The sequence below is a fragment of the Serinus canaria genome (genome assembly GCF_022539315.1).
Source record: "Serinus canaria isolate serCan28SL12 chromosome 7 unlocalized genomic scaffold, serCan2020 HiC_scaffold_29, whole genome shotgun sequence".
NCBI classification, from domain to species: domain Eukaryota; kingdom Metazoa; phylum Chordata; class Aves; order Passeriformes; family Fringillidae; genus Serinus; species Serinus canaria.
In genome coordinates, this window is record NW_026108147.1 from 4,456,913 (window position 1) to 4,480,603 (window position 23,691).

Below are 23,691 nucleotides of genomic sequence, written 5' to 3' on the forward strand. Positions count from 1 at the left end.
TGATGCCCTAGACTTAAACCTTGGAAATTTTTTTTATCCCAATTTTAATGTGTTGTTTGGACGTGTTATTTTGAGCAACAGATTTTAACTGAAATTAACAATTGCCTTCTAGAGACTACTAAGCCACTTTCTGGGAAATTAATTATTTTTAGGTTGGTTTGGGGGTTTTTTTGTTTTTTTTTTTTCCTTTTTGGTCATCTGGCTCATCTCTGCTTGCTCAGACCTTTCTGGGATTCTGGACCTGACAGCTGGGGGTTTCCAGGTACAGGGAAATCTCCCAGATTTGATTCCTACACTTTTCTCAGCATCCTTCCTGACAAGTGTGGTGCAGAGTTCATGCATTTCCAGGAGGTTTAGCAGGGTTAAATGGGATAATGGGAAGAAATCCTTCCCTGTGAGCGTGGTGAAGGGCTAGCCCTGGCTTTTGGTTCTTCAGTTAAATGGAGCTGTGCTTCCTTGGGGTACCTCTGCAGGAAAATGAGCAAATGAGGCCAAATTTAAACTCCCCGCCCCTGAGATTCCTCTTCAGGCATCTCAGATGCTTCCTAGAGAGTCAGTGGAAGAACCCAGATAAAGCCCACAAACCCAAAATAAACATCCCTCTTCCCCAGAGCAGCTTCTTCCCAGTGTTCTTGCTTCCTCTGAGACTTGTTCCGATGCCCTGGGATGTGGAAGCTCTCAACACCTCCTGTTCTTCCCAGGATCACCAGGTCCAGAGTCAGAGCCTCTCTGGGACCCTCAGGGGAGTGGGGAGAAGGTAAAATTCACTTCCCTTGAGCACCTGCTGGCAGGAGCCCAGGTGGAATCACCCACCTGGCATGGAAGTGTCTGCTTTCTTTTTGCGGGAAAAATGTCCTTGCCTGCCCTAAGTCCAGATCCATTTGCTTTGTAATGTCTCTTTTCATTCCCAAATCTGATTCTTCCTTTACAGAAGGCTGTGGGTTGGAATGGAGTTGGGTGACCCAGTGCCACCCCCTGCCATGGCAGGGACACCTTCCACTGTCCCAGGCTGCTCCAAGCCCCATCCAGCCTGGCCTTGGACACTCCCAGGGATCCAGGGGCAGCCACAGCTTCTCTAAAACCTGTGCCAGCACCTCCCAGGGAACAATTCTTTCCCTCCATGCCTTGTCCCCAGTCCCTCTCCAGCTCTCCTGGAGCCCCTTCAGGCCCTGCAAGGTGTTATAAATAAGAAGCTTGACTATGCCAATATTCAAGCAGCAATCAATTTATTAATTCATATGGTAAAGTATGAGCAACACAGCGCTGGGTACAGTGGGGGCACTTTCCCTCCAGCTGCACGCCGATAGTTGGGGCTTACAGGTATTTATAGGGGTACTCCTAAGCTTTCTCAGCAGTTTCTATTCCAATTGTCACTCATCAGCAGTTTCTAGTTTCCAAATTTTTCATCACAATTCTATAGACTATTGTCATTTAGCTTTTCTCAGGATGCATCCCAGAAAAAGGAGTATCCCAGCTGGTGGGGTCCAGATTCCAGGTGTGGGTCCAACTTTTGATTGCAAGGACCATAAATCTCTTAACAGTGATGTCCAGATTCCCTTGATCAAAACTATTAATCCTTGAGCTGATGTTTACCTTTCTCAAGGTGCTTTTCACTGTTTTGTTAGGGCCTTGAGATAAGCATGCTTCCTTTTTATATGTTCTAAAGCTATGGTCTCAAAGATCCTTACTACAAGCAATATTCTAAAATTATACTTCAAAAGGTTATTATTGCAAAACTCTTTAAGGCTTACCTACAAGCAGAAAGTTCTGGTTGAAAAGCAACATCTTAAAGCTTAAATTCAAATGCTCCTAAATCAACTTAAGGCTTATAAAAGTTAATTGCAAACAAAGGATAGGTTCAAAGGCATTCTTCCACGCTTTATTTTTCTGTTATTTATTAGAATTTGTCTTTATGACTGTCCCATGGTTGGTCTCCACACATACCACAATCACAAATCCACACATTGCCTGTATGGGGCTGTTTCCAAGGGTTTGAGGCTGTTTCTGGAGTTTTGGGGGGCTGTTTCCAGGGATTTCGGGGTTGTTTCCAGGCTTTTGGGGGCTGTTTATGGGGGATTTGGGACTGTTTTCAGGGGTTTTGGGGGTATTTCCATGATTTTGGGGCTGTTTCTGGAAGTTTTGGGGCTGTTTCCAGGAATTTTGAGGCTGTTTTCAGGGTTTGGGAGGATTTTGGGGGCTGTTTCCATAGTTTTTGGAGCTTTTTTCTGGGTTTTTGGCGCTGTTTCTATGGGATTTTGGGGCTGTTTCCAGGTTTTTGGGGACTGTTCCCAGGTTTTGGGGGCAGTTTCCAGAGGTCTGGGACTGTGTACAGTGTTTTTTGGGCAGTTTCCGGGGTTTTAGGGGCAGCTCCCAGGGTTTTTTGGGGCAGTTCCGTGGGTTTTGGGGGCAGTTCCCAGGGTTTTGGGGGCAGGTTCCCAGGGTTTTGGGGGCAGTTCCGTGGGTTTTAGGGGCAGTTCCCAGGGTTTTTTGGGGCAGTTCCCGGGATTTTAGGGGCAATTCCCGGGGTTTTAGGGGCAGTTCCCGGGGTTTTAGGGCTGTTTCGGGGTTTTTGGGGCTGTTCGGGGTCTTTAGGGGCAGTTCCCTGGGTTTTAAGTCCGTTCCCGGGGTTTTAGGAGCAGTTCCCGGGGTTTTAGGGCCGTTCCCGGGGTTTTAGGGCCGTTGCCGGGGTTTTTAGGGCCGTTCCCGGGGTTTTTAGGGCTGTTCCCAGGTTTTCCTCCGCTGAGGGCGGCGCGGGGCGGGCCCGTTGCTATGGCCGCGCTGCCCCTTAGCAACGGGCCGTGCGCGCGCCGCGCGGGGCACGCCGGGAGCGCCGCGGGGCCGGGGGCGGGCGGGTCCCGCCGCGATCCCGGTTCGAGCCCGGCCCGGCCCGGCCCGGCCCGGCCCGGCCGCGATGAACGAGGCGGTGTCGCGGCAAACGCGGGAGACCCTGGGGCAGGTGATCCGCAAGCCTCCGCTCACCGACGCGCTGCTGAGCAAGCCGCCCTTCCGCTACCTGCACGACCTGATCACTGAGGTGAGTGTGGGGCTGAGGCACCCGCGGCACCGCGGGCCTCCCCCGGCGTGTGGGGCATGCCCGGAGCGCTGTGTAAATCACGGGGGTTTGGGGGGTTTGGGGTGGGAAAGGCACCTGAAGCGGTAGGAAAAAGGGTAGGTAGGGTTTTGGGGAGGAATTGTTGCCTGTCAGGGTGGGGAGACCCTGGCTCAGGGTGTCCGGAGAAGCTGTGGGTGCCCCTGGAAGTGCCCAAGTTGGATACTGGGGCTTGGAGCGGCCCGGGATAGTGAAACATCAGAGAATCCCGGAATCGCTGAGGTTGGAAGAGCCCCCCGGGATCTCGGAGCCCAGCCTGTGCCCCCTGCCCACCGTGTCCTAACCCGGAGCTCTGAGTGCCACGTCCAGGCCTTCCCTGGGCACCGCCGGGCGTGGGGACTGCACTCCAATGCCTGACCCCGCTCTCCGTGAAGGACACATTTCCTGCTGCCCCACAAGGTTTATTGAGCTTTAAATGCTTCTGACTTACCCCTTTTCTTCTGTTTTTAGGTGATCAGAGTGACAGGTTTTCTGAGAGGACTTTACACAGATTTCGAGCTGAAGTCAGACAATGTCAAGGTGGGCATGGGACTTCCTTATTTATTTAGCTTTCAGTGTTCTTTCAAGGTTCTTCTGGTCTTTTCTGTGTTCAGCACCGAGGAGCTGATGTTATTTTTGTGAAGAAGTTGTTAAAGTTCCTGCTTATGGGTTATGTTATGCTTTCCATGGGGTGAACACCCCTAGATTTGTGTGCAAATTTTTGGTTTTAAAGAGTCTTGTGGTCTCTCAAGAGAATCCATGGCCCTAAACTTACTGCTCTATATATTTGAGTGTATGTACGAACACAAATATGGTATATAGAGGTATACATTAAATATCTAAATAATCAGATATTAAATATCTGTGTTTAATATCCCAGGACTCACCTGTCTAGGATATGCATTCCACAGGAGCTTTATTGCAGTATAAAACTGGCTGATTACTGAAAGAGGAGGTTAATACTATTACTGAAAACTCCTTTTCTCAAGTCCCAGGGTGACTTTACTCTCTGTTTGCTGCTTTCCCCTGATTTTTGGCTGAGCTGCTGCTGAGTTCCCTAACTCCCAGCCTGATTTGGGAGCTTTGGTTGCTGATTCCTGGCAAGCAAAGCAGTTTTTGTGTGTTGCCACTTAGGCAGCTGATCCCATGGCATTTGTTTAACGTAGCAACTGAAGTGTGAGCTCTAACTTCTCATCCCTCCAGCCAGTTCTTGCACGTTTTAGTCACTGATTACTGTGTGTGTTTACTGCTGTGACTGCTCCTACTGCTGTCAGGATAACTAAAATTAAGTCATTTATAACTGACTTGTTGGTTTTTTTGATAGTGTCCTTGTTGGCCCAAAAAGCATATTTCCCAGCAGCTCCTGAGCAGGTCTTTGCTGCATCTATGTGCTGATTCCTCTCTGAGAATTTCTTTCACAAATTTCTGTCACAGCCCACGAGTCCTTGGGGTTTTCCAGAGCTCAGGCAGAGGAGATTAAAATTCTGGAGTGTGGGGGAAAATGTCTCAACCTTGAGTTCCTCTTCCCAAAACTGGTCAGGAGGAAGACTTGGCTGCTTCCTTGCTGTGATCTCTTTTGGAGTTGTAGAAGATCAGGAGAATAATTTTGATCTGAGTAATGAGTAGGAGAGAGCTGTAAGGGGGACTGAAATCATGAGGATTCCTTAATTGTGAGAACTTCTGTGAAATTTCACTTGGCTTTACTTTGTTTATTCGGTCTCTTATTTTTTACTTCTGATTTTATGTAATCACTGGAAGACACCATCTTTATTGAAGGGCAGAGGGGGCAGGTTGTTTGTGAAGTATAATTGTGAAACTAAACGAATATGGTAATAATTGTGGAGATAAAAGTTTCTCTTAATTGCTCTTTTACCAGGATAAGGATTCCAAAATCAACTTCCTTCAGAAGGCCATCGATGCTGTTGTGATGGTGACAGGAGAGCCACTGTCAGTGAAACCAGCACGAGTTGTGGCTGGACACGAGCCTGAGAAAACCAATGAATTCCTGCAGGCAATTGGGAAATGCTGCTTGAACAAGGTAGGACAAAATTATACAGAGTTCATGCACACAGGGAACAGGGACAGGAGGAGAGGGAACAGCCTCAGGCTGGGCTCAGGGTGGACATCAGCAGGAATTTCTCCATGGAAAGGGTGCTCAGGGATTGGAGGGGCTGCCCAGGAAGGTTTGGAGTCCCCATCCTGGACTGGAGGTGTCCAAGGAGCACCTGGATGTGGCACTCAGTGCTCTGGGCTGGGGACAAGGTGGGCATCAGTCACACCTTGGAGGTCTTGTCCAACCCAAATGATTCTGTGCCTTAATTACCCCTCTGCTGTCATTAATTAATGCCCACTAGAAACATTTTGTCACCCCTTAGTAACAGGAGGTAGAGAGTTCATGATCTTTAGCAAGATTTGAGCCAGCTTCCCATACAAATGCATTCTGAATATCAAGATTTTATTATGCACTGTTGTTCACTTTATTTGCTTGTCTTCTGATAACATTTATTAGATTGGAAGCACAAAATGAAGCTCCAGAACCTTTAAAATTTTGGGATACAGATGCATTACTTATCCAACCAGCTGCTCACCTTTGGCTTCATCTCCTTTCAGTCAAATCTCTTAATTGTGGAATGAAAGTCATTTTTCCACTTTGCTTTTTTGATTATGGAAATACAATAGTGGAGAAATTTGATAACTGGTTAAAAACAACTGCAGGGGCTACTCTTACACAGAATCATTGCATTCTTTCATGGCATTGTTATGTTTTTACACTGAATTGTTACATTAGTACATTAATTATTTAGTGAACCAATTTCCTCATTTCAGTGGTGTTTTTCTGATCCTTGCAGCTGTCCAGTGATGCTGCTGTAAAAAGGGTCTTGGCTGGGGAAAAAGCTGATGCTAAAGGGAAACCTCCACCCTCTAAACCTCGACATAAAGAAAGCAGAGAGCCCAAAGCAGAAGAACAAAAAAGCCATAAGGATAAAGAGGTAGCAGTTGCATTTTTTGGGGGGTACTGGGGTACCATGATTTATTTGTTTGGGGTATTTTTAGCATTTTTGTGTTTGTAGAGTCACTGTGTGATTGTGATTGAATTAATTTTTAGTGTTTGCTTTCTTTTTAGAGCAGGAGAGACACTGAAATTAAAGACAGAAGCCCCAGCAGAGACAGAAAACCCAAAGGAGATTTGAAAGAGAGCAGAGAAAGAGAAAAGGAAAGGGATAAACAGAAGAATAATGAAGAGAGGCCCAAAGAACCCGGAAGAGACACCTCAAAGGAAGGAGAAAAACAAGAGAAGGAAGGAGGCAAAAGCAGAACGACCAAGCAAGGAAGAGAAACAGAAAAATCCAGAGGAAAAGGAGACCCAGAGCGAGGAGAGGACTTCAGGCATGATAAAGGACAGGAAAGAGAGAAAAGACATGAAGGAGGAAGAGAAAAGGACAAGCTGAAAGGAAGAGACAAAGACAAGGCCAGGGACAGAGAAGTAGAGAAAGACAGAGAGAGAAGAAGAGATCGGGACAGAGAAAAAGATGGGGAGCACCTCAGGGAACATGGGAAGGAGAAAGCAGAGAAAAAGGTAATTGAAATGTTATTTTGGGGAAGAACTTTCCCCACGCTGTGGTTGGGACTGTTTGTTCCAGTGGCCTTCCATGTTTGTATTCCTGCTCATCCAGCAGGAAGGGACCTTGTTCCAAACCCCTGCCATGGGCAGGGACACCTTCCAGGCTGCTCCAAGCCCAGTGTCCAGCCTGGCCTTGGGCACTGCCAGGGATCCAGGGGCAGCCACAGCTTCTCTGAGCATCCTGTGCCAGGGCCTGCCCACCCTCACAGGGCAGAATTTATTCCCAATATCCCATCCACCCCTGCCCTCTGGAAGCCATTCCCTGTGTCCTGTCACTCCAGGCCCTTATCCAACTCCCTCTCCATCTTGTTGGCTCCCTGCAGGTGCTGGAGGGCCTTCCCAGAGTTGGGATTGAATGGTCTTTAAGGTCCCTTCCAACCCAAACCAGTTTAGGATTCCTGGATATTCTAAGGATTGTATAGGCCCTAAACTGTCCTGAGAGCCACCTCTTCACTGCCTTTCTTTTTGTTACTCTTCTATTTCCTCTTCCTCTAAATATTTCCTGTTCTGCCTGTCTGTTCTGTTGGTAGAAATGCAGGATCGATGGGCACCAAAATGCTTCTCCTGAATCTAAACCAGTTCATTTCTTTCCAGCCCTCAGATTCTGAAGAATCCCTGCATAGAAAACCACAGAGGCCAACTAAAGACAGCAAGTGCCAGCCAGACACTGAGGTTAGTAGTGGAGGAGGTAGGAATAACCAAAGTGTTGCATTTTGATTTGGGACTCTGCTCAAAAACAGTGTAGGGTTGAAAGGTGGGTAAATGGCAACTTTTAGGGCTGGGAAATACATGAAATAGATGTTTCCCTGGGATTTTTGGTTGTTTAGTTATTAAACATTTCTCTGAGCTTGGACCAAAAAAAAAAAAAAGTCTACTCAGTTTATCTTATTTTGTAGATTTTATTTCTTTGTATTCATATTTTGGACAGTTCTTATGATCACAGACTGGTTTGGGTTGGGAGGAACCTCAGAGCTCATCTCTTCCAACCTCCTGCCATGAGTTTTCTTTATTCCTCAAAATCTTTCCTGGAAAGCTGATAGGGTTTTTGTATTTGTTTTTGAATTTTAGCAGAAGTGACTGTTTTGGAGAGAAAAGGAGTTCCGTGTTGTTTCAGGGTCCATGGTTTGCAGCTGGAAGAGCAGCTCAGTGCCTCTGCACAGGAGCTGCTGCTTGTGTCACCACTGTGCCTCCATCTGGTGCTTCCTGAGGCATTTTGGGGAATTATGGAGCCACGTGGCCAAATGTTTAAAGAGTGAGACTTCAGTAAATGAACCTAAAGCAGCACAGGCTGAGGAAAAACCAGGCAGGATCCCAACTCTAGCAGGAGTCTCTGGGCCCACTGTCATTATTGTGTCTTCCCCATGAGATGACAAATTTATGGCTCTTCCTTGACTTCAGCCCAACCAGACTCTTTAAGTTATTGGCACTGGGAGGGAGAGCTTATAAAAGAGTTGGGTTTTTTTTTTAGCCTCCAGTAAATATTCATGGCCAAGTCAAACTTCCTGCAAATTTGGTCTCTAATGGAAATTCTGAGCCTCATCCCAAGCTCTCTCATCATGCTCTTGGGCACCACAATAATGCAGAGGGGCAGTAAAGTTTCATTTCCCCTCCTAAGTGCTTTTGGGAGGGATTCCAAGGCTTTGGGATTATTACCTGAAATCCAAAGGACATTCCTGCCTCTGCCTGCCTGTGTAACAGCAGAGGCTGCTCATTTCTGAGATGATGAAAACACAAACCTGAGAGCAGAGCATGGCAAATGTCAGCATTTTAGAGCTGGGGAAGGGAGAGGTGACAGGAGAAACGTGCCCAGTGAATTTTGGGAGCTGAGATAGCTGCACAAAGTGATTTAGAGGAAATTCCAGCTGAAAATCTTTGGAAATTGCATCTCCTGGACTGGGGTTGATCTTCTGGTCCTCCCAGGAGTTTCCCAGCCTTTATTTCCAGGGGTTTACCCCAATTTAAGCACTGTGGCTCCACCTGAGTCATGTGGCAGGGAAACAAATGGATGCAAAAGAAGGCAAACACCTTTCTGTGCACATGAAGGATTTTGAATCTTATTTTGTGGTCTCTGCTACAGAATTAACAAATCTTCAGCATCTCTCTTTAGCTTTTTATATATTTTTTTCTGTAGATAGTTACAGAATATATCTATTCACTAATAATGAGGCAGTACCCAACAAGTCAGCCAGTTTTTCCCCCTTAGGATTAATCTCTTTACCTTTTTACTGCAGTCACTTTAGAGAACAGATCCATTTAGATTTTTTTTTGTATTCTACATGTACAGCAAAGCTCACTTAAAGTTTAGTTCCTGACTTTGCTTGCTAATCTCAGTTTTTCTTGCTGCTTATTGATGCCAGTTTCCAAATCTACTTAAGGCTGACTTTTTTTTGTAATTTAAATGTAATTTTTCTGTTACTAAAGAAACTCTTTGTGTTACCCAGTGTGCAGTAGTCATCACATGGGTATCCATAATTTTCTGGAGCTAGAAGAAAGCAGGGATAAGTAGGAATTAAGAGACATTTGGCTACCACATGGCAATCAGAAGCTGCCTCAAGGCTGGCTCTTGCATCCTGCAGTTTGGGATCAGGGTTGAGTCGTGTTCTGTTCACTCTCAGTCCATCTCAGAGAAAAATCAGATTTAAAATGGCCTTTTGGACCTTCTAAATAATGAAGATCATTATTGTTTAGACTTGACAAGAGGTGGGGGAGGTCACAGAGCATCTGGTGCTGGAAGTGGCTGCAGAACAGGTAAATCATTTCCCCCTGAGGCCAAACACCTTGGAGAAGTCTCTTCCATGTTTCCCAGGGCAGCTGGAGCTCTTGGCTAAAGCTTTCTGTAATATCCTGTCACTGGCCACTTGCAGAATGGGTTTGAATTTGCCCTGCAAACCCTCTTGCTCTGGAAATGGTCACTTAAAGCAGCCTCTAAGTCCTGCCTAATGAACTTCTGTTCCTCTTGGAACTTTGTTAGGTTATGTAATGAAACTGTGGAATTAAAAAAAGGACAGCAGAGAGAATCACTTCATGGAAATCTGCAGGACGTGGCTAAAACATTTCTCTTCTGGAGCTGGGAATGTCCCTCTCTTTTTGGTGTCACTACATCAGAAATCCATCCTTTAAACTGCTTTAAAAACAGAGATTTTCCTCATCTCTTTCTGTTTGAGCAGTTTTAATTTGCAGGATCTAACAGCAATAGAACATCATCTTGTGAGATTTTAGGTGAGGAAAAGGGAATGGATTGATATTTTCCTAATAATTCTTAAGCAGCACAGCACAAAAACTGGCCTCAGCAAGTGGAGATCTCTCCTTGTACATGATTTTACTTACATAAAATTACACCTGCACACTTTCTATTGTAGAGATGGAAAGATACCTCCTGGCACTGTGGATTTAATGAGAAGAAAAGTACTGTGGAGGGTTGGTGGAATGAAATTGCTGTTCACAGACTTAATTCTTATTTATTATTAGAGAACCATCAGTAGAGCTGAGGAATTAGAGGGGGGAATCACAGTGGCTTGTTTTGTAATGAGCTCTGAAACACCAGCAAACATTTTCTTCTGTCTTGAAGTGAAATTCAGCCTCTTTAAAGGTTAATAATGAGGACAAAGCAGCAGCCTGGATGGTTTGCAGAAGGCTCTGGATCCTCTCCACGTGGAAACATAATTACTCAGGACTGGGAAGCGTGCATGCATCCATCAAGGATTCTGCTGTAATGTGTTTTTCCAGCATGGTGTGAGATGAAGTGCAAGATTTCCCTTTAATGGCTCTGGTGGCTGCTTTTCAAAGTCTTGAAGGGGAATAACCTCTTTTATCTCCCTTTGGAAAGCCCCCCAATCATAAATATTGTGGGCTTTCTGTTTTGGTGTGCTGCCATAGTGAGTAAACGTCAGCTTTCACCCTGCACCTGCTGCCAGGCTGCACATGTGGCTCCACAAAAATTCTGTTTGTAGCCACATAAATAAATGACCAAACCCCTTCTTGCAGCAGCCTCAGCACCTATTGGCAGCCCCCTCCCCAGCTGTGCTAATAATGACCTCACCCAGAGAGCTGCTGGGGCTGCAGTGTGCCAGATGTGCTCCTGATGGGGTAGGAGGTTTCTTTTCCCTCCTTCTGTAGTGTTGGGCTTGTGGAGGTTATTATGGAGAATTAAAATTAAGATGAACCACTTCAAGATTGGAATTCTGTCTGTTTTTCCTTAGAACATGCCAGAATTTGTAAAGAGGAAAAACACTTCTGGTGGAAGGATTCCCTGCCCAGGCCAGGGGGTGGAAGGGGATGACTTTAAGGGTCCTTCTACTCCAACTATTCTTTGATGACAAAAAAATGGCAGAATTTGTGATTTTCAGATTATCAGTGGAGATCTTTTCCAACCTTAATGATGATCAGCAGGGCTGACAAAAAATCTGGGATGAAAGCTGGGGAAAAAAAAAAGGCACATTAGGAAGGAGATCTCAGGAGGTGATAAATGTATTTCAGGATTTGGGGTATTAGGCAGGATTTTTATCCAGGGAAGTTGCCATTTAAGTAATGGACTGGGCAAACCTGGGAGCACAATTTTTTAAATCCTTGTTTTTCTTTTGGAATGAAGTCTTAAAAGATTTTGCAGCAGGTTGAAGAGGAGCTGTGTATCTGATATAGCTGAAACACAGAGGTGATTGTAGGAATTGTCCTCCTTTTTATAACCTTTTTATTCCACAAGGTTGGATACTCTTAGTTCCCATTTGGAAGTTGTTTTTCCATCAAATAAATTCATGTGAAAGAAAACAGCTGGCATTTATCCAGGAAAAAATATCCACAGGCTGTGAGGGAAATAAATGTGTGGATCAATTCTTGGGTCAATATTTGCTCTGTATAATACTTACAAAAGGAACACAAGGAAGTAAAGTTTAGATACAATGATATAATATTTAGATCTACTGTTATATAAATTTCTGGCCTTTTATTGTTTTGTTTTGATTTTTTTCCAGAATGAAACTCCTGCAAGGATATCAAAGCAGCCTTCAGTAAAAGCATCAAGGCATCCCTCCAAGCCTGGAGGAGAAGGTAACCACAGGGAGGATATTGTTATTTCTGTCAGATATGCTGCAGGGTTATTGAGTAGGAATAGCAGAAACATTGAAATATCCCTGTTTATTATTGCCAGGGTTTGGTTTGTACTCCCAGCATGCATTTGTGAATCCAAGAGGCAGTTTTCCTGCCTGGATTTGGGATATAGGAAGTGAGATTTATTGCAGTTTGCTCTTTCCTGTGCACAGTTGCAGACAGAAATTCAGCCTGCCCTTGGTAATTTCTGTGTAATTACTCTCTAAACGAGTTTTTGGACTTGTCTGCAACTATTTCTGACATGTAACATTTGTTAAATGTTTACAGCAGAGCACAGTGAAGGTTGAAATGGTTTTAATTTGGTTTAATAGACAGTTAGTCCAGGCTTTCCAAATAATTATTTCTCCGTGGAGATGCTTCTTGCAATTATGATGTTACACTTAATGTTAATTTCATTAAGTTATTGTTAAATGGTTAATTCTGTTATCACCCCACGTGTTCCCCAAGTTTTACCTTCCCCTGAAGCTGACCCTTTAGCTTTTCCCCTCCCTTTGTTTTAGTCCCTTCTTGGCTATCAAGGCAACTCTGCCCCTCTTTCCCTGCCTGTCAGCAAAGGTGATCCTGCCCCTCTTTCCCTGCCTGTCAAGGCAACCCTGCCCTTTTTCCTGAATGTTCCCTGCCACTCACCCCTGGGCCAACCCCTGATTGAAACACCCACTTGGAACCCCCCTAATCCATGAGGCCCCATTGGCCCATGTGTCTTTCCCTCTCCTGCCCCTATCCTGACTGGTCCCACAGTGTTGATGTAATCCCCTTGCTCCACCCTTTAAATCCCCCCAACTGGTTGATTTTCTATGTCCACCCCCTGGTTTGTAGGTGTGTTTAACCCCTTGCACTGAGGTCCTTGAGGCTTTTCTTCTTTCCCCCCTTCACCTGGAATAAACGTTCCCAGTGGAACCTCAAGTCAAAGATCCTCCTCCTTCCTCCTTTGCCTGCTCCCTGCTGTGGCTGTAGCAGCGTGCACTGCACAGCTTGCAGCTCTTCAGGTTCAGCTGTGGGCACACCCCAGTGCCCAGCTGTTCCCCAGTGCCCAGCTGTGGGGACACCCCAGTCCCAGCTGTGGCACACCCCAATCCCCAGCTGTTCCCCAGTCCCAGCTGTGGCACACCCCATTCCCAGCTGTTCCCCAGTCCCAGCTGTGGCACACCCCAGTCCCAGCTGTTCCCCAGTCCCAGCTGTGGCACACCCCATCCCCAGCTGTTCCCCAGTCCCAGCTGTGGCACACCCCATTCCCCAGCTGTTCCCCAGTCCCAGCTGTGGCACACCCCAATCCCCAGCTGTTCCCCAGTCCCCAGCTGTGGCACACCCCAATCCCCAGCTGTTCCCCAGTGCCCAGCTGTGGCACACCCCAATCCCCAGCTGTTCCCCAGTCCCAGCTGTGGCACACCCCAGTCCCAGCTGTTCCCCAGTCCCAGCTGTGGCACACCCCAGTCCCAGCTGTTCCCCAGTCCCAGCTGTGGCACCCCCCATTCCCCAGCTGTTCCCCAGTGCCCAGCTGTGGCACACCCCATTCCCAGCTGTTCCCCAGTCCCAGCTGTGGCACACCCCAATCCCCAGCTGTTCCCCAGTCCCAGCTGTGGCACACCCCATTCTCCAGCTGTTCCCCAGTCCCAGCTGTGGCACACCCCAATCCCCAGCTGTTCCCCAGTCCCAGCTGTGGCACACCCCATTCTCCAGCTGTTCCCCAGTCCCAGCTGTGGCACACCCCAATCCCCAGCTGTTCCCCAGTCCCAGCTGTGGCACACCCCAATCCCCAGCTGTTCCCCAGTCCCAGCTGTGGCACACCCCAATCCCCAGCTGTTCCCCAGTCCCAGCTGTGGCACACCCCAATCTCCAGCTGTTCCCCAGTCCCAGCTGTGGCACACCCCAGTCCCAGCTGTTCCCCAGTCCCCAGCTGTGGCACACCCCAGTCCCAGCTGTTCCCCACTCCTGTCCTGGCTATCAGAGTGTTCAGAGCTAGCTCAGGTTCCAGTGGGCTTTGGCATTGTGTCACCAACTTCTGCAGTTCAGCCTTTAAATATTGTGTTTACACATTGACTGGAAAGTGGATTATCTTTAGAATATCCCAAATATTGCACATCAGGAGGAAAGGAATCTTAGCTTAGCACTGCCATCCCTTTGTGTAGGAAAACAAGAGGAAGAGCCTGGAGAAACTCCTGGATAAGGAATAGAAGTGGCTCGAAACCAGAGCTCAGACAGCAGCAGTGGAACTGCAATTTCTGTTTGTATTTCAGTGCTTTCCCCCCTCTTATTTCAGTGATTGATCCTAATTTCCTTTCAGTGCTTTGTGCCCCTGGTATTTTAATCCTAAAGAAGAAGAAAAAAAATGTGAGAGAGACTTTAATGTCTCTGTTCAGAAGATTCAGTGACACCTGTGAATTGATGCCTGTTAAAAACAGCCAGTTCTGGTTCTAAATTGGTGCATGAAAATCTTCATGCACTTAATTTTCCAATCTCATTATTAATAATTTATATAAAGAGATCATGTGTTGCTGGATGTCTTCCCAAGTTCCCACTTTTTTTTTTTTTTATTTCTGTTTTAGGTTTCCATGTGTCTGAGGCAAAATACTGGAGTTATATCAGTCCTGCTTTCAGGATAATGAATAGCTTTGTTTGGGCACCTTAAATGCATTGGAAACCTCCCCCCCCCATATGTCTGTTAATTTAGGAGCCTCATTCAAGTTGGTGCTAGAAAATTGAAATTTTTATGTCACATCTCCTGTGCTGTGAAGTCTTGAGTAATTTGGCAGCTGAGAAACCCCTGTCTGGATTCCATTAAAACTGCAGCCTTATTTTACTACTCAGTGATCCTTAGCTGATCCTATAACTTCTTTTATTTCCCAAAATTTCAGTATTTGTTTTATATGGCACTAAACCATAAGGACCAGACACACCATATTTATGGGATTGTCCCTTTAACACCAGAATCCAGTTTTCCTGATAAGTTTAATACAGGGAATGACTTCAGGGTGAGTATTTTAAAATACTCTTCTCTCCCTGATGCTGCACTCAAACTGTAGTTTATTAGAGCCAGGAATATTTTGGGGCATTACTCCTCCTCCTTTTCTGACACAGTGGGCTTGCCAAAGGTCAGTAATCCAGAGGGATGGAAAACTTTCTGGAGCTTTCTGATGCATGTTGTACTCTGGTGATGATGGTCATAGCTTTCTATTTTATCTTATATAAATAGGAAATAAATCAATGTACAGCAGGAGGGAGTGTCTCTTCTCTGTGGGCAGATAAATTATAGAGGTTTATACTGAATATTTCAGCTTTCAGGAGTTCAGTCAGCATTCATTTAAAAAGTCTTTGTGCACCTTGAATGTGATTTATTGACACTGAAGAGGGTTTATTAAACTAGGGTAGCCCTTAAAGAAGTCCTAGCAGGTATTTAGCATGGCTTTTTATTTTGAATTTTTATTGGCTCTTGGGTTTCATTTGACTATAAACTGGTTTGTTACAGGAGCTGTGGACACGAGGAGTGTGGCAGATGGGATTTCAGAGGATGGTGCTGCTGAGCTGCAGGAGAAAAATGAACCAGACCTTGCAGAAAAACAGAAGGGTAGGGAAAGTTAAAGTGTGGCTGCCATGGAAAGCCCAGCTGGAGTGTTTGGGTCAAATCCATGCACTAAATGATGTAAGGAGGGTGATTTACACTTAATCCAAATGCTGCTGTGTGTTTTAATCACATCTGATTCATGAAAAAATGTCCATCCCCTGATAAAGCAATTACTTCTATTTTCCTTTTCCTGTTCTTCTGTTTTCCAAATTCAGGTGCAAATGCTGCACCTGAATCCCTTAGTGACCTGTTCTCTGTAAGAAGGGAATCTTTGCACCTTGCCTTTTTGTGCAACTATTTGGGAGTCTGTGTTTGCATTTTACAGGATTCCAGAGGAAAATTCCATTCCTGCATTCTTTCTTACTCCTCCATTTCTCCCCCCAAGCTGAATATAGCTCCCAAGACATGGATGTGGATCCAGCTACAGCACACACAGAGCCATGGATGCAAAGTGCAGGAGGAGGAGCTGAAATTGCAGCAAAAAGCTGCATTTTTGTTCTCTCCAGCTGCAGATGCTTGAGCTGGTTGGGAGGATGGATCCCATGGATGTGGGAGGTGTTCCCAGCCCACCTTTGGCCTCCAGGGCCTCATGGCTGTGGCAACCTAATGAAATATGGATGGATGGCCAAGACATTTGTGTGACCTTCCCCAGCTGGGAGAACTTCCATGTGAATTGCCTTTCATCTCTTGGAGCTGTCTTGTCCTTTGGAATGCATCTGGGGTGGAAAATAAATTTATGGTATAATTGGGATGGATGTAAGAGGAGCACCCCCAGGTTCATTATGGATTTGAACTGGATCCCCTGTGGTTTAAGAACCAAATATTCAGGATCAGAAGAATTATGAAGGTTGGAAAAGATCTCCAAAATCATCAAGTCCAACCTTTGCCATCGAGCTGAACCTTTATTTTATTGGCTGATCTTGTTTTTCAGCTTTATTCACCAAGGCACTGTAAACCCCTCATTTTTTAGGTTCAGGACCTTTAAGATCCAAATCCAAGCCATTCCATGAGCCCAGGATTATAAAACATCATTTATTAGCTGAAGTAAACTGATTTTCCTGGATCTTTTAGAGCATTATTTCTGTCTGCTTCAGTTGTATTTTGTTGCAGAGCAACGAGGCTCTGTATCCCAATTTTCCTGCCCCTGGGAGTAGTTCACAGGTTCTGGATGTAATTCCTGTTGTGTGCTTCATGCCTAACTTGATCAGATTGCAGAATAAATAGAACTTTTCTAAAAAATCAGTTTATGTGTTATTTACAGATTAATTTGCCAGAGAGTCAATAACATTCCAGTGATGAAAGAGCAACAGCAAACATGGTTGGAAATTTTTAACAGAAAAGAAGTGCTTTTTAATAAATCAGCCCTTCTCTAATGTTTTTTGGGCTTTCTGTGATGTATTATAGAATTTTTGCACATAATTGGGCTGAGTTTAGATGCTTTGAGTAGACTTTACTCAAGGAGTAGCCACCACCTCAACCAAGAATCCCAGCAGGGGAAGATAAGAGGTTAAGGGAAACAAAAGCATTGGGTGAGATGATGTCATTTTCACAGAGGGGGGAATTTCACAATATCAAGAAACTTATAAAAATGAAGAAATTCAAGTGGTTTTTTTCAGTGCAATGCTAAGATTCCAAATACTGTCATAAAAAACTGAGGTTTTCCTGGCCCAGCTAAGCCCCACTTTTATGGTGTTTTGTTTAATAGAAAGAGAAGTGGAGAACACAGCTCCTGACAAGCCTGAAAATGGGGAAGCACCTCCTGATGTCCCACCTCGGCCTGCCCAAAGGTGTGTTTCCATCCTTTCTTCCCTTCTCAATCCACAAACTGCTCCATGGACTAAAGTTTTTAGCAAAACTTTTGAGGAGATCATTGCATTTGCTCTGTGCATCCCATAGGGATGGCGTTATGGAGGAGATGAACTCACTTTTCAATTTGAATGTTTGAGGTTCTTTATTTTCTTTGCTCAGCAAAGGCTTGTGTTGCTGTGTTATTGTATTTGCAGGCACCCCCATGGCAGGGAGGAATGATGAATCTGACTCCATGTTCTCAGAAGGCTAATTTATTATTTTATCATACTATATTATATTAAAGAATACTATACTATACTATACTATACTATACTAAAGAATACAGAAAGGACACTTACTGAATGCTAAAAGATAATAATGAAAACTCCTGGCTCTCTCCAGAGTCTCAACCCTGGTTGGCCAAAGAGCCAAAACAACTCCCACAGAATGCAATGGAACAATCACCTGTGGGTGAACAATCTCCAAACACATTCCACATGAGCACAGCACAGCAGAAGCAAAGGAGATCAGAATTGTTTTCCTTTCTCTGAGGCTTCTCAGCTTCCCAGGAGAACAATCCTGGGTGAAGGGATTTTATCAGAGACTGTGAATGCCATGCTGTGTCCCTTGTGAAGGTGATTTTTCCCTGTTCCTGCTGTTCTTGCAGACGGATTCCCCGTCCTGGCAGCGCGAGGCCGGCACCCCCACGAGTGAAACATCAGGAGAGCACCGAGCTCCTAACCCCAGAAAGGTGAGGGGTGAGGGAGATGCAGAGGGAGATTGTTCCTTGGAGCACACCCTTCCCAGCTCCTCTGGCATCACCAGTTTGGGATGGTCCCCTCATGGTGCAGTTCCCATTCCTGGAGTGTCCAAGGAAGGCCTGGAGGTGGCACTCAGTGCTCTGGGTGGGGATTGCTCATAGGTTGGACTTGAAGAGCTTTTCCAGCCTCAGTGATTCTGAGATTCTGTGATGTTTGATGGCTTTTAGCTGAGTTTTGTTTGTTCTAGCTAGATCTCAGTACTTCCATTCATTCCCCTGTTCCCTGTGTCCGTGACAGGAGTGGCAGCACTAAAGCGGCCCCGAGCGTGCTCAGGGAGCAGCAGGTTTCTGATGAGGAGGATGAGCAGTTCGTGGTGGAGACAGCAGGGCCCCTGCCAGAGATGCCAAAGGTCTGTTCCTGTTGCAGCTGACTGAACCTTTTCCTATATTTTGTTTGGAATGTCCAGCCTGGAGAGGAGAAGGCTCCAGGGAGAGCTCAGAGCCCCTTGCAGGGCCTGAAGTGGCTCCAGGAGAGCTGGAGACAAGGGATGGAGGGACAGGACACAGGGAATGGCTCCCACTGCCAGAGGGCAGGGATGGATGGGAGATTGGGAATTCCCAGCTGGGAGGGTGGGGAGAGCCTGGACTGGAATTCCCACCGCAGCTGTGGCTGCCCCTGGATCCCTGGCAGTGCCCAAGGCCAGGCTGGACAGGGCTTGGAGCATCCAGGGATAGTGGAAGGTGTCCATGCCCATGGCAGGGAGTGGAATGGGATGAGCTTTAAGGTCCCTTCCCACCCAAACCTTCCCATGATTCCCTGACTTGTTGAAATACCCTCCAGCTGGATATTTTTGAATAGTTCCATATCACAGCAATGTCAACTTTTTGCAACTAAAGCTCTCTTCCTGCATGTGTAGGAGCCAGAAGTGGAGCTGGTTGAGGATCAAAAGCATGGTATGTTTGCTTTTATGTGTATTTGTACAGATCTAGAATCAAGCCCTGGGTTTAAACCAAATGCTGAACACTTAAAGTGCTGAAGAGAGCACTAAAATCCCTCCTGAGGGAAGGAGTTTGCAACGTTTGCAGGAAAACCAACTTATTTACCCAGGCTTGTTTTCCTGTGCAGCTGGATTTACAACTGTGTTAAGGACACGTTTTCTATGCATGCTCAGTGTCAGCAGGATTTGAAATTCTGCATAAAGCTCATAAATTAACATTTCTTCAAGTGTCAGGTACAGCTTGTCAGCTCCGAGATACCAGGTTGGATTTAAAGACAAGTTCTAGAAAAGCTTGGGAGAAAAAAGGTCAGATAACAAATAACTTATGTGTCAGTGATTAAAATACAAAATAAAATGCTGTTTGAGTTGCTCTAAAAATTGTCTGCATTAAAAAACCAGAATAGCTGGGTTTTATTTTGTTGCCTGAATGTTTGTAACTGTTAAGTATCCATCACTACTTAGAAAAATCCTGGTTTTTCAACAGGTGGGCTGGTGAAAAGAATCCTAGAAACTAAGAAGGATTATGAGGCATCACAGAAATCATCACAGACCACAGACAGGGTGAGGTGGCAATGGCCTTCAAAGAACTGGGATATGAGATGTTGCAATTGTGACCTTTTCCTTTGCTTTAAATGTGTTTTATTCCATCTGTGATCAAGCTTTTCTCTGTCATATCTTGCCTTGCTTATGTGATTTTTTTCCACAGTTGAAAAGGGGAAGGTAGGTTTTGTTTTTGCTGAGTTTTGTTGGTTTTTTTTTTTGTTGTTTTGATCACCTAGAAAGTGTGTGGGAAGGCTCTAGCAGTGATCACAAACCAGAAGCAAAAGCTTTATCCCCCATATTTGAGTGTCTTCTGTTGAAATGGACAGCTCTGGCTTTGTGTGCCTTGCAGAGCTCCTGCTGTGAGAGGCAGCAAAGGCAGAACACTGAGATGGACTCTCTGATCCCATGGAAAGTTTCTAAATCCATTCTGATGTGCTGGGGAGAGGCACTGAGGCACTGCAGTGATAAAAGTCTCGTAAAATTAGACAAGTGCATGATGTTTTGGGGAGGTGAATGCATTCCATGGGCTCTTACACCTTCCAATCACATTTATTTTAATCTTAATTCAGTATCTTAGGGTTTTCCTATGTGTGTGCTTTTCAGGAATGGTCTGTATTGTTTGAGATCAGCTCTTCACAGAGCTCTGTGAAATCAGTGGTGACTCCTGAAGACTCTGGAAGCAGACTCCTGTCTGCCTCTTCTGGCTTTCCTTTCTTTTCCAGCACGTTGAGAAGGTTGGGATGGCAGATTTGGCTCTTGGGGGAGTGTCCTCCTTTCTGGAGTTTGGGATTGGCTGAGATCCAGGCCTGGAAGAAAATTCCTTTCCTGTATTGCAAGGGCTGTGGTTGAGGAGCCCAGGGAGGGTTAGGTGGGGTATTGGGAATTAGGAATTGTTCCCTGGGACGGTGGGCAGGCCCTGGCACAGGTGCCCAGAGCAGCTGTGGCTGCCCCTGGATCCCTGGCAGTGCCCAAGGCCAGGCTGGACAGGGCTGGGAGCACCCTGGGCGAGTGGAAAGAGTCACTGCCATGGCAGGGGTGGCACTGGATGGACTTTGAGGTCCCTTCCAGCCTGAATTCCTCTGGGATAATTCTAGAACTGAAGAAACTGAATCCTTCTAAAAAGAGGAAAACCCTTTAGACTGCAGCCCATAATCTGTTAGGAGTGGTTTTAGCTTTACCCAGCTTGCTGAATTGCATCCATTTGTTAGAAATGTTCTTCCTGTGGTGGCTGAGGTCTCTGAAGCACCTCTGGCTGCTTGGCATGAGATTATCCAAGGGGCAGATTTGCCTGCTTGGTGCAATTCTGCCTTTAGGGAATTGTTTGGAGACAAAGAAGGGTTCCAGGCTGGTTCTGGAGTTTCTGCAGCAGCTCCAAAGCTCATTCCTGAGCTGGCACTTGAGCCCAAGCCATGGGCTGTCCCTGTTCCCAGGTTTATAACTAGATGGTGCTGTTGGATCATCAGTTCCCAGCTCAGTCTGGGAAGAGCATTAGGAGTTCAGTAGTGCTGTCTCTCAGCATTCCCTCACCCTGGGCTGCCCTCTTTGGTGCTGTGTCCTGTCCAGCACTGGGCATGGAACAGGATAATGGGGCAGGATTTACACAATCACATGAATTTCAAGCTCAGGAAGCTTCCTGTGGTGTCTGTGCTACATTTTCTGGTTGGTTTTTTCCCTGACTGAGAGTAACAAACTGAAACAGTCCCTTTTTAACCCCTTAAATATTTTTAAATGGTCAATTGTGACCCTCCACAATCACCATTGAGACCCATTGCTGGTTTTCAGCCCCTGAAACATTCATTCATCACTTGTTTGGCTTTTGTTGCACTTTTGAAGCCCTGCTCTGCGTTAGCAGTGCCGAGAATAGAGAAACTAATTCTGGAAAAAACCTGCTGACTTCCTAGTCCATCACATGGAAACCTGCCCCAGCTCCTGGGATACCATGGGACTGCCTGGCCAAGCAGCTGCTTGCTACTGCAGGAGGTTCCTGTGTGCTCCTGCTCTTCAGAGGGTGGGCTGGAAGGGGTTGGGGTTCAGGCAGGAGTGTGGTTCTCCTGGAATTGTGATCCTGACAGGAGTGTGGTTCTCCTGGAATTGTGATCCTGACAGGAGTGTGGTTCTCCAGGAATTGTGATCCTGACAGGAGTGTGGTTCTTCTGGAATTGTGATCCTGACAGGAGTGTGGTTCTCCTGGAATTGTGATCCTGACAGGAGTGTGGTTCTCCTGGAACTGTGATCCTGACAGGAGTGTGGTTCACCTGGAATTGTGATCCTGACAGGAGTGTGGTTCTCCTGGAATTGTGATCCGGACAGGAGTGTGGTTCTCCTGGAATTGTGATCCTGACAGGAGTGTGGTTCTCCTGGAATTGTGATCCTGACAGGAGTGTGGTTCTCCTGGAATTGTGATACGGACAGGAGTGTGGTTCTCCTGGAATTGTGATCCTGACAGGAGTGTGGTTCTCCTGGAATTGTGATCCTGACAGGAGTGTGGTTCTCCAGGAATTGTGATCCTGACAGGAGTGTGGTTCTCCTGGAATTGTGATCCTGACAGGAGTGTGGTTCTCCTGGAATTGTGATCCGGAGAGGAGTGTGGTTCTCCTGGAATTGTGATCCGGAGAGGAGTGTGGTTCTCCTGGAATTGTGATCCTGACAGGAGTGTGGTTCTCCTGGAATTGTGATCCTGACAGGAGTGTGGTTCTCCTGGAATTGTGATCCAGACAGGAGTGTGGTTCTCCTGGAATTGTGATCTTGACAGGAGTGTGGTTCTCCTGGAATTGTGATCCTGACAGGAGTGTGGTCCTTCTGGAATTGTGATCCTGACAGGAGTGTGGTCCTTCTGGAATTGTGATCCAGACAGGAGTGTGGTTCTCCTGGAATGGTGATCCAGAGAGGAGTGTGGTTCTCCTGGAATTGTGATCCTGACAGGAGTGTGGTCCTTCTGGAATTGTGATCCAGACAGGAGTGTGGTTCTCCTGGAATTGTGATCCTGACAGGAGTGTGGTTCCCCTGAAACCAGGATCCAGACAGGAGTCTAGTTCTGAAATTGTGATCCAGAAATGAATCTAGTTCTGAAATTGTGATCCATGAAGAAGTGTGGTTTTCCTAAAATTGTGATCCAGAGGGAAGTATAGTTCTGAAATTGTGATCCAGAGAGGAGTACAGTTCTGAAGTTTTGATCCAGAGGGAAGTGTGATTTTCCTGAAATCCTGATCCAGGCAGGATTCTAATTCTGAAATTGTGATCCAGAGGGAAGTGTGGTTCTCCTGGAATTGTGATCCAGAGAGGAGTCTAGTTCTGAAATTGTGATCTAGAGGGAAGTGTGATTTTCTTGAAATCCTGATCCAGAGAAGGGTGGGGTTCTCCTGAGACTCTGATCCACAGGTAAGGGTGGTTTTCCTGAAATTGTGATCCAGAAAGAAGTGCAGCTTTCCTGACAGCAGAGTTGAATGGAAAAGATGATTAAAAATGCTTGGAGTGTGTGACAGGCACTTGACAGTTCAGAAAAAAAGAGCTGGAGACACAGTTGAATCCTGGGAAACGATTTTAGAGAATGGAGTTGCTGTGACAGTAATAGTAAAAAAAAATAAAAAATCCAAATTTCCAACGTGGCCTTGCCTCTGGGAATGCTTCTCTGTCTATTTAATTTGTTTTCCATCAGACTTTCCAGAAGTATCTTCTGCATCAGGATGCAACTGTATTCCAAACTCTGTTGTGCATCACAGAGTAAAATTAAGAGTACTGCTATAGTTTTGGAGTAAGGTATCCAGAAATCCAGGGAATACTTGAAAGAAAACTTGCCTTGGGAAATTCCATCTTCCCTCTATCTGTCACTAGAATGTTCATCTTCTCTCGTTTTATTAAACTATTCAATACACCTAAAAGAAATGAAATATTTTCCCACTTCTATTCATTAGTCTTTAAAGCCTTGATCTTCTGCCAGGTGGGAAAATGAAGAGGGAAAAAAATAGCAGGCTGAGTGCTGGAACTTTTGGTTAAAACATTATTAACTCCAGTATTCAGCAAAAAAATGATCAATGGATCTGCCTGATTTATTGGGGATTAATCATCCAGAAATGAGGTGAAGTTGGTGGATTAATGCTTAATCCAAATGTAATGCTGGTGCCCTCTCAGGGATGTTTCACACCTTCCAGCTGCTGATGCCTGGGGAACATTTATTTATGTTAAAAACATTGCTCCAGAACCCTTTCTGTGCTGTGTTTCCCAAACATGCAT

At 45.8% G+C, this 23,691-nt stretch overlaps 1 protein-coding gene across 1 annotated transcript in view; it reads left to right on the plus strand.

Moving 5' to 3' along the window:
• The first annotated feature begins 2,841 nt into the window (after nt 1-2,841).
• TRAF3IP1 (TRAF3 interacting protein 1) overlaps nt 2,842-23,691 on the plus strand; it is a 29,691-nt gene continuing 8,841 nt past the window's right edge. Inside the window, exons 1-13 of the mRNA XM_009088208.4 lie at nt 2,842-3,034; nt 3,560-3,628; nt 4,965-5,126; nt 5,938-6,078; nt 6,213-6,665; nt 7,305-7,382; nt 11,678-11,753; nt 15,277-15,375; nt 17,078-17,159; nt 17,828-17,911; nt 18,219-18,330; nt 18,838-18,874; nt 19,403-19,479. Of these exons, the coding sequence (XP_009086456.1) occupies nt 2,912-3,034; nt 3,560-3,628; nt 4,965-5,126; nt 5,938-6,078; nt 6,213-6,665; nt 7,305-7,382; nt 11,678-11,753; nt 15,277-15,375; nt 17,078-17,159; nt 17,828-17,911; nt 18,219-18,330; nt 18,838-18,874; nt 19,403-19,479 (1,593 nt within the window). The 5' untranslated portion in view covers nt 2,842-2,911. The remainder of the gene's footprint in view (nt 3,035-3,559; nt 3,629-4,964; nt 5,127-5,937; nt 6,079-6,212; nt 6,666-7,304; nt 7,383-11,677; nt 11,754-15,276; nt 15,376-17,077; nt 17,160-17,827; nt 17,912-18,218; nt 18,331-18,837; nt 18,875-19,402; nt 19,480-23,691) is intronic.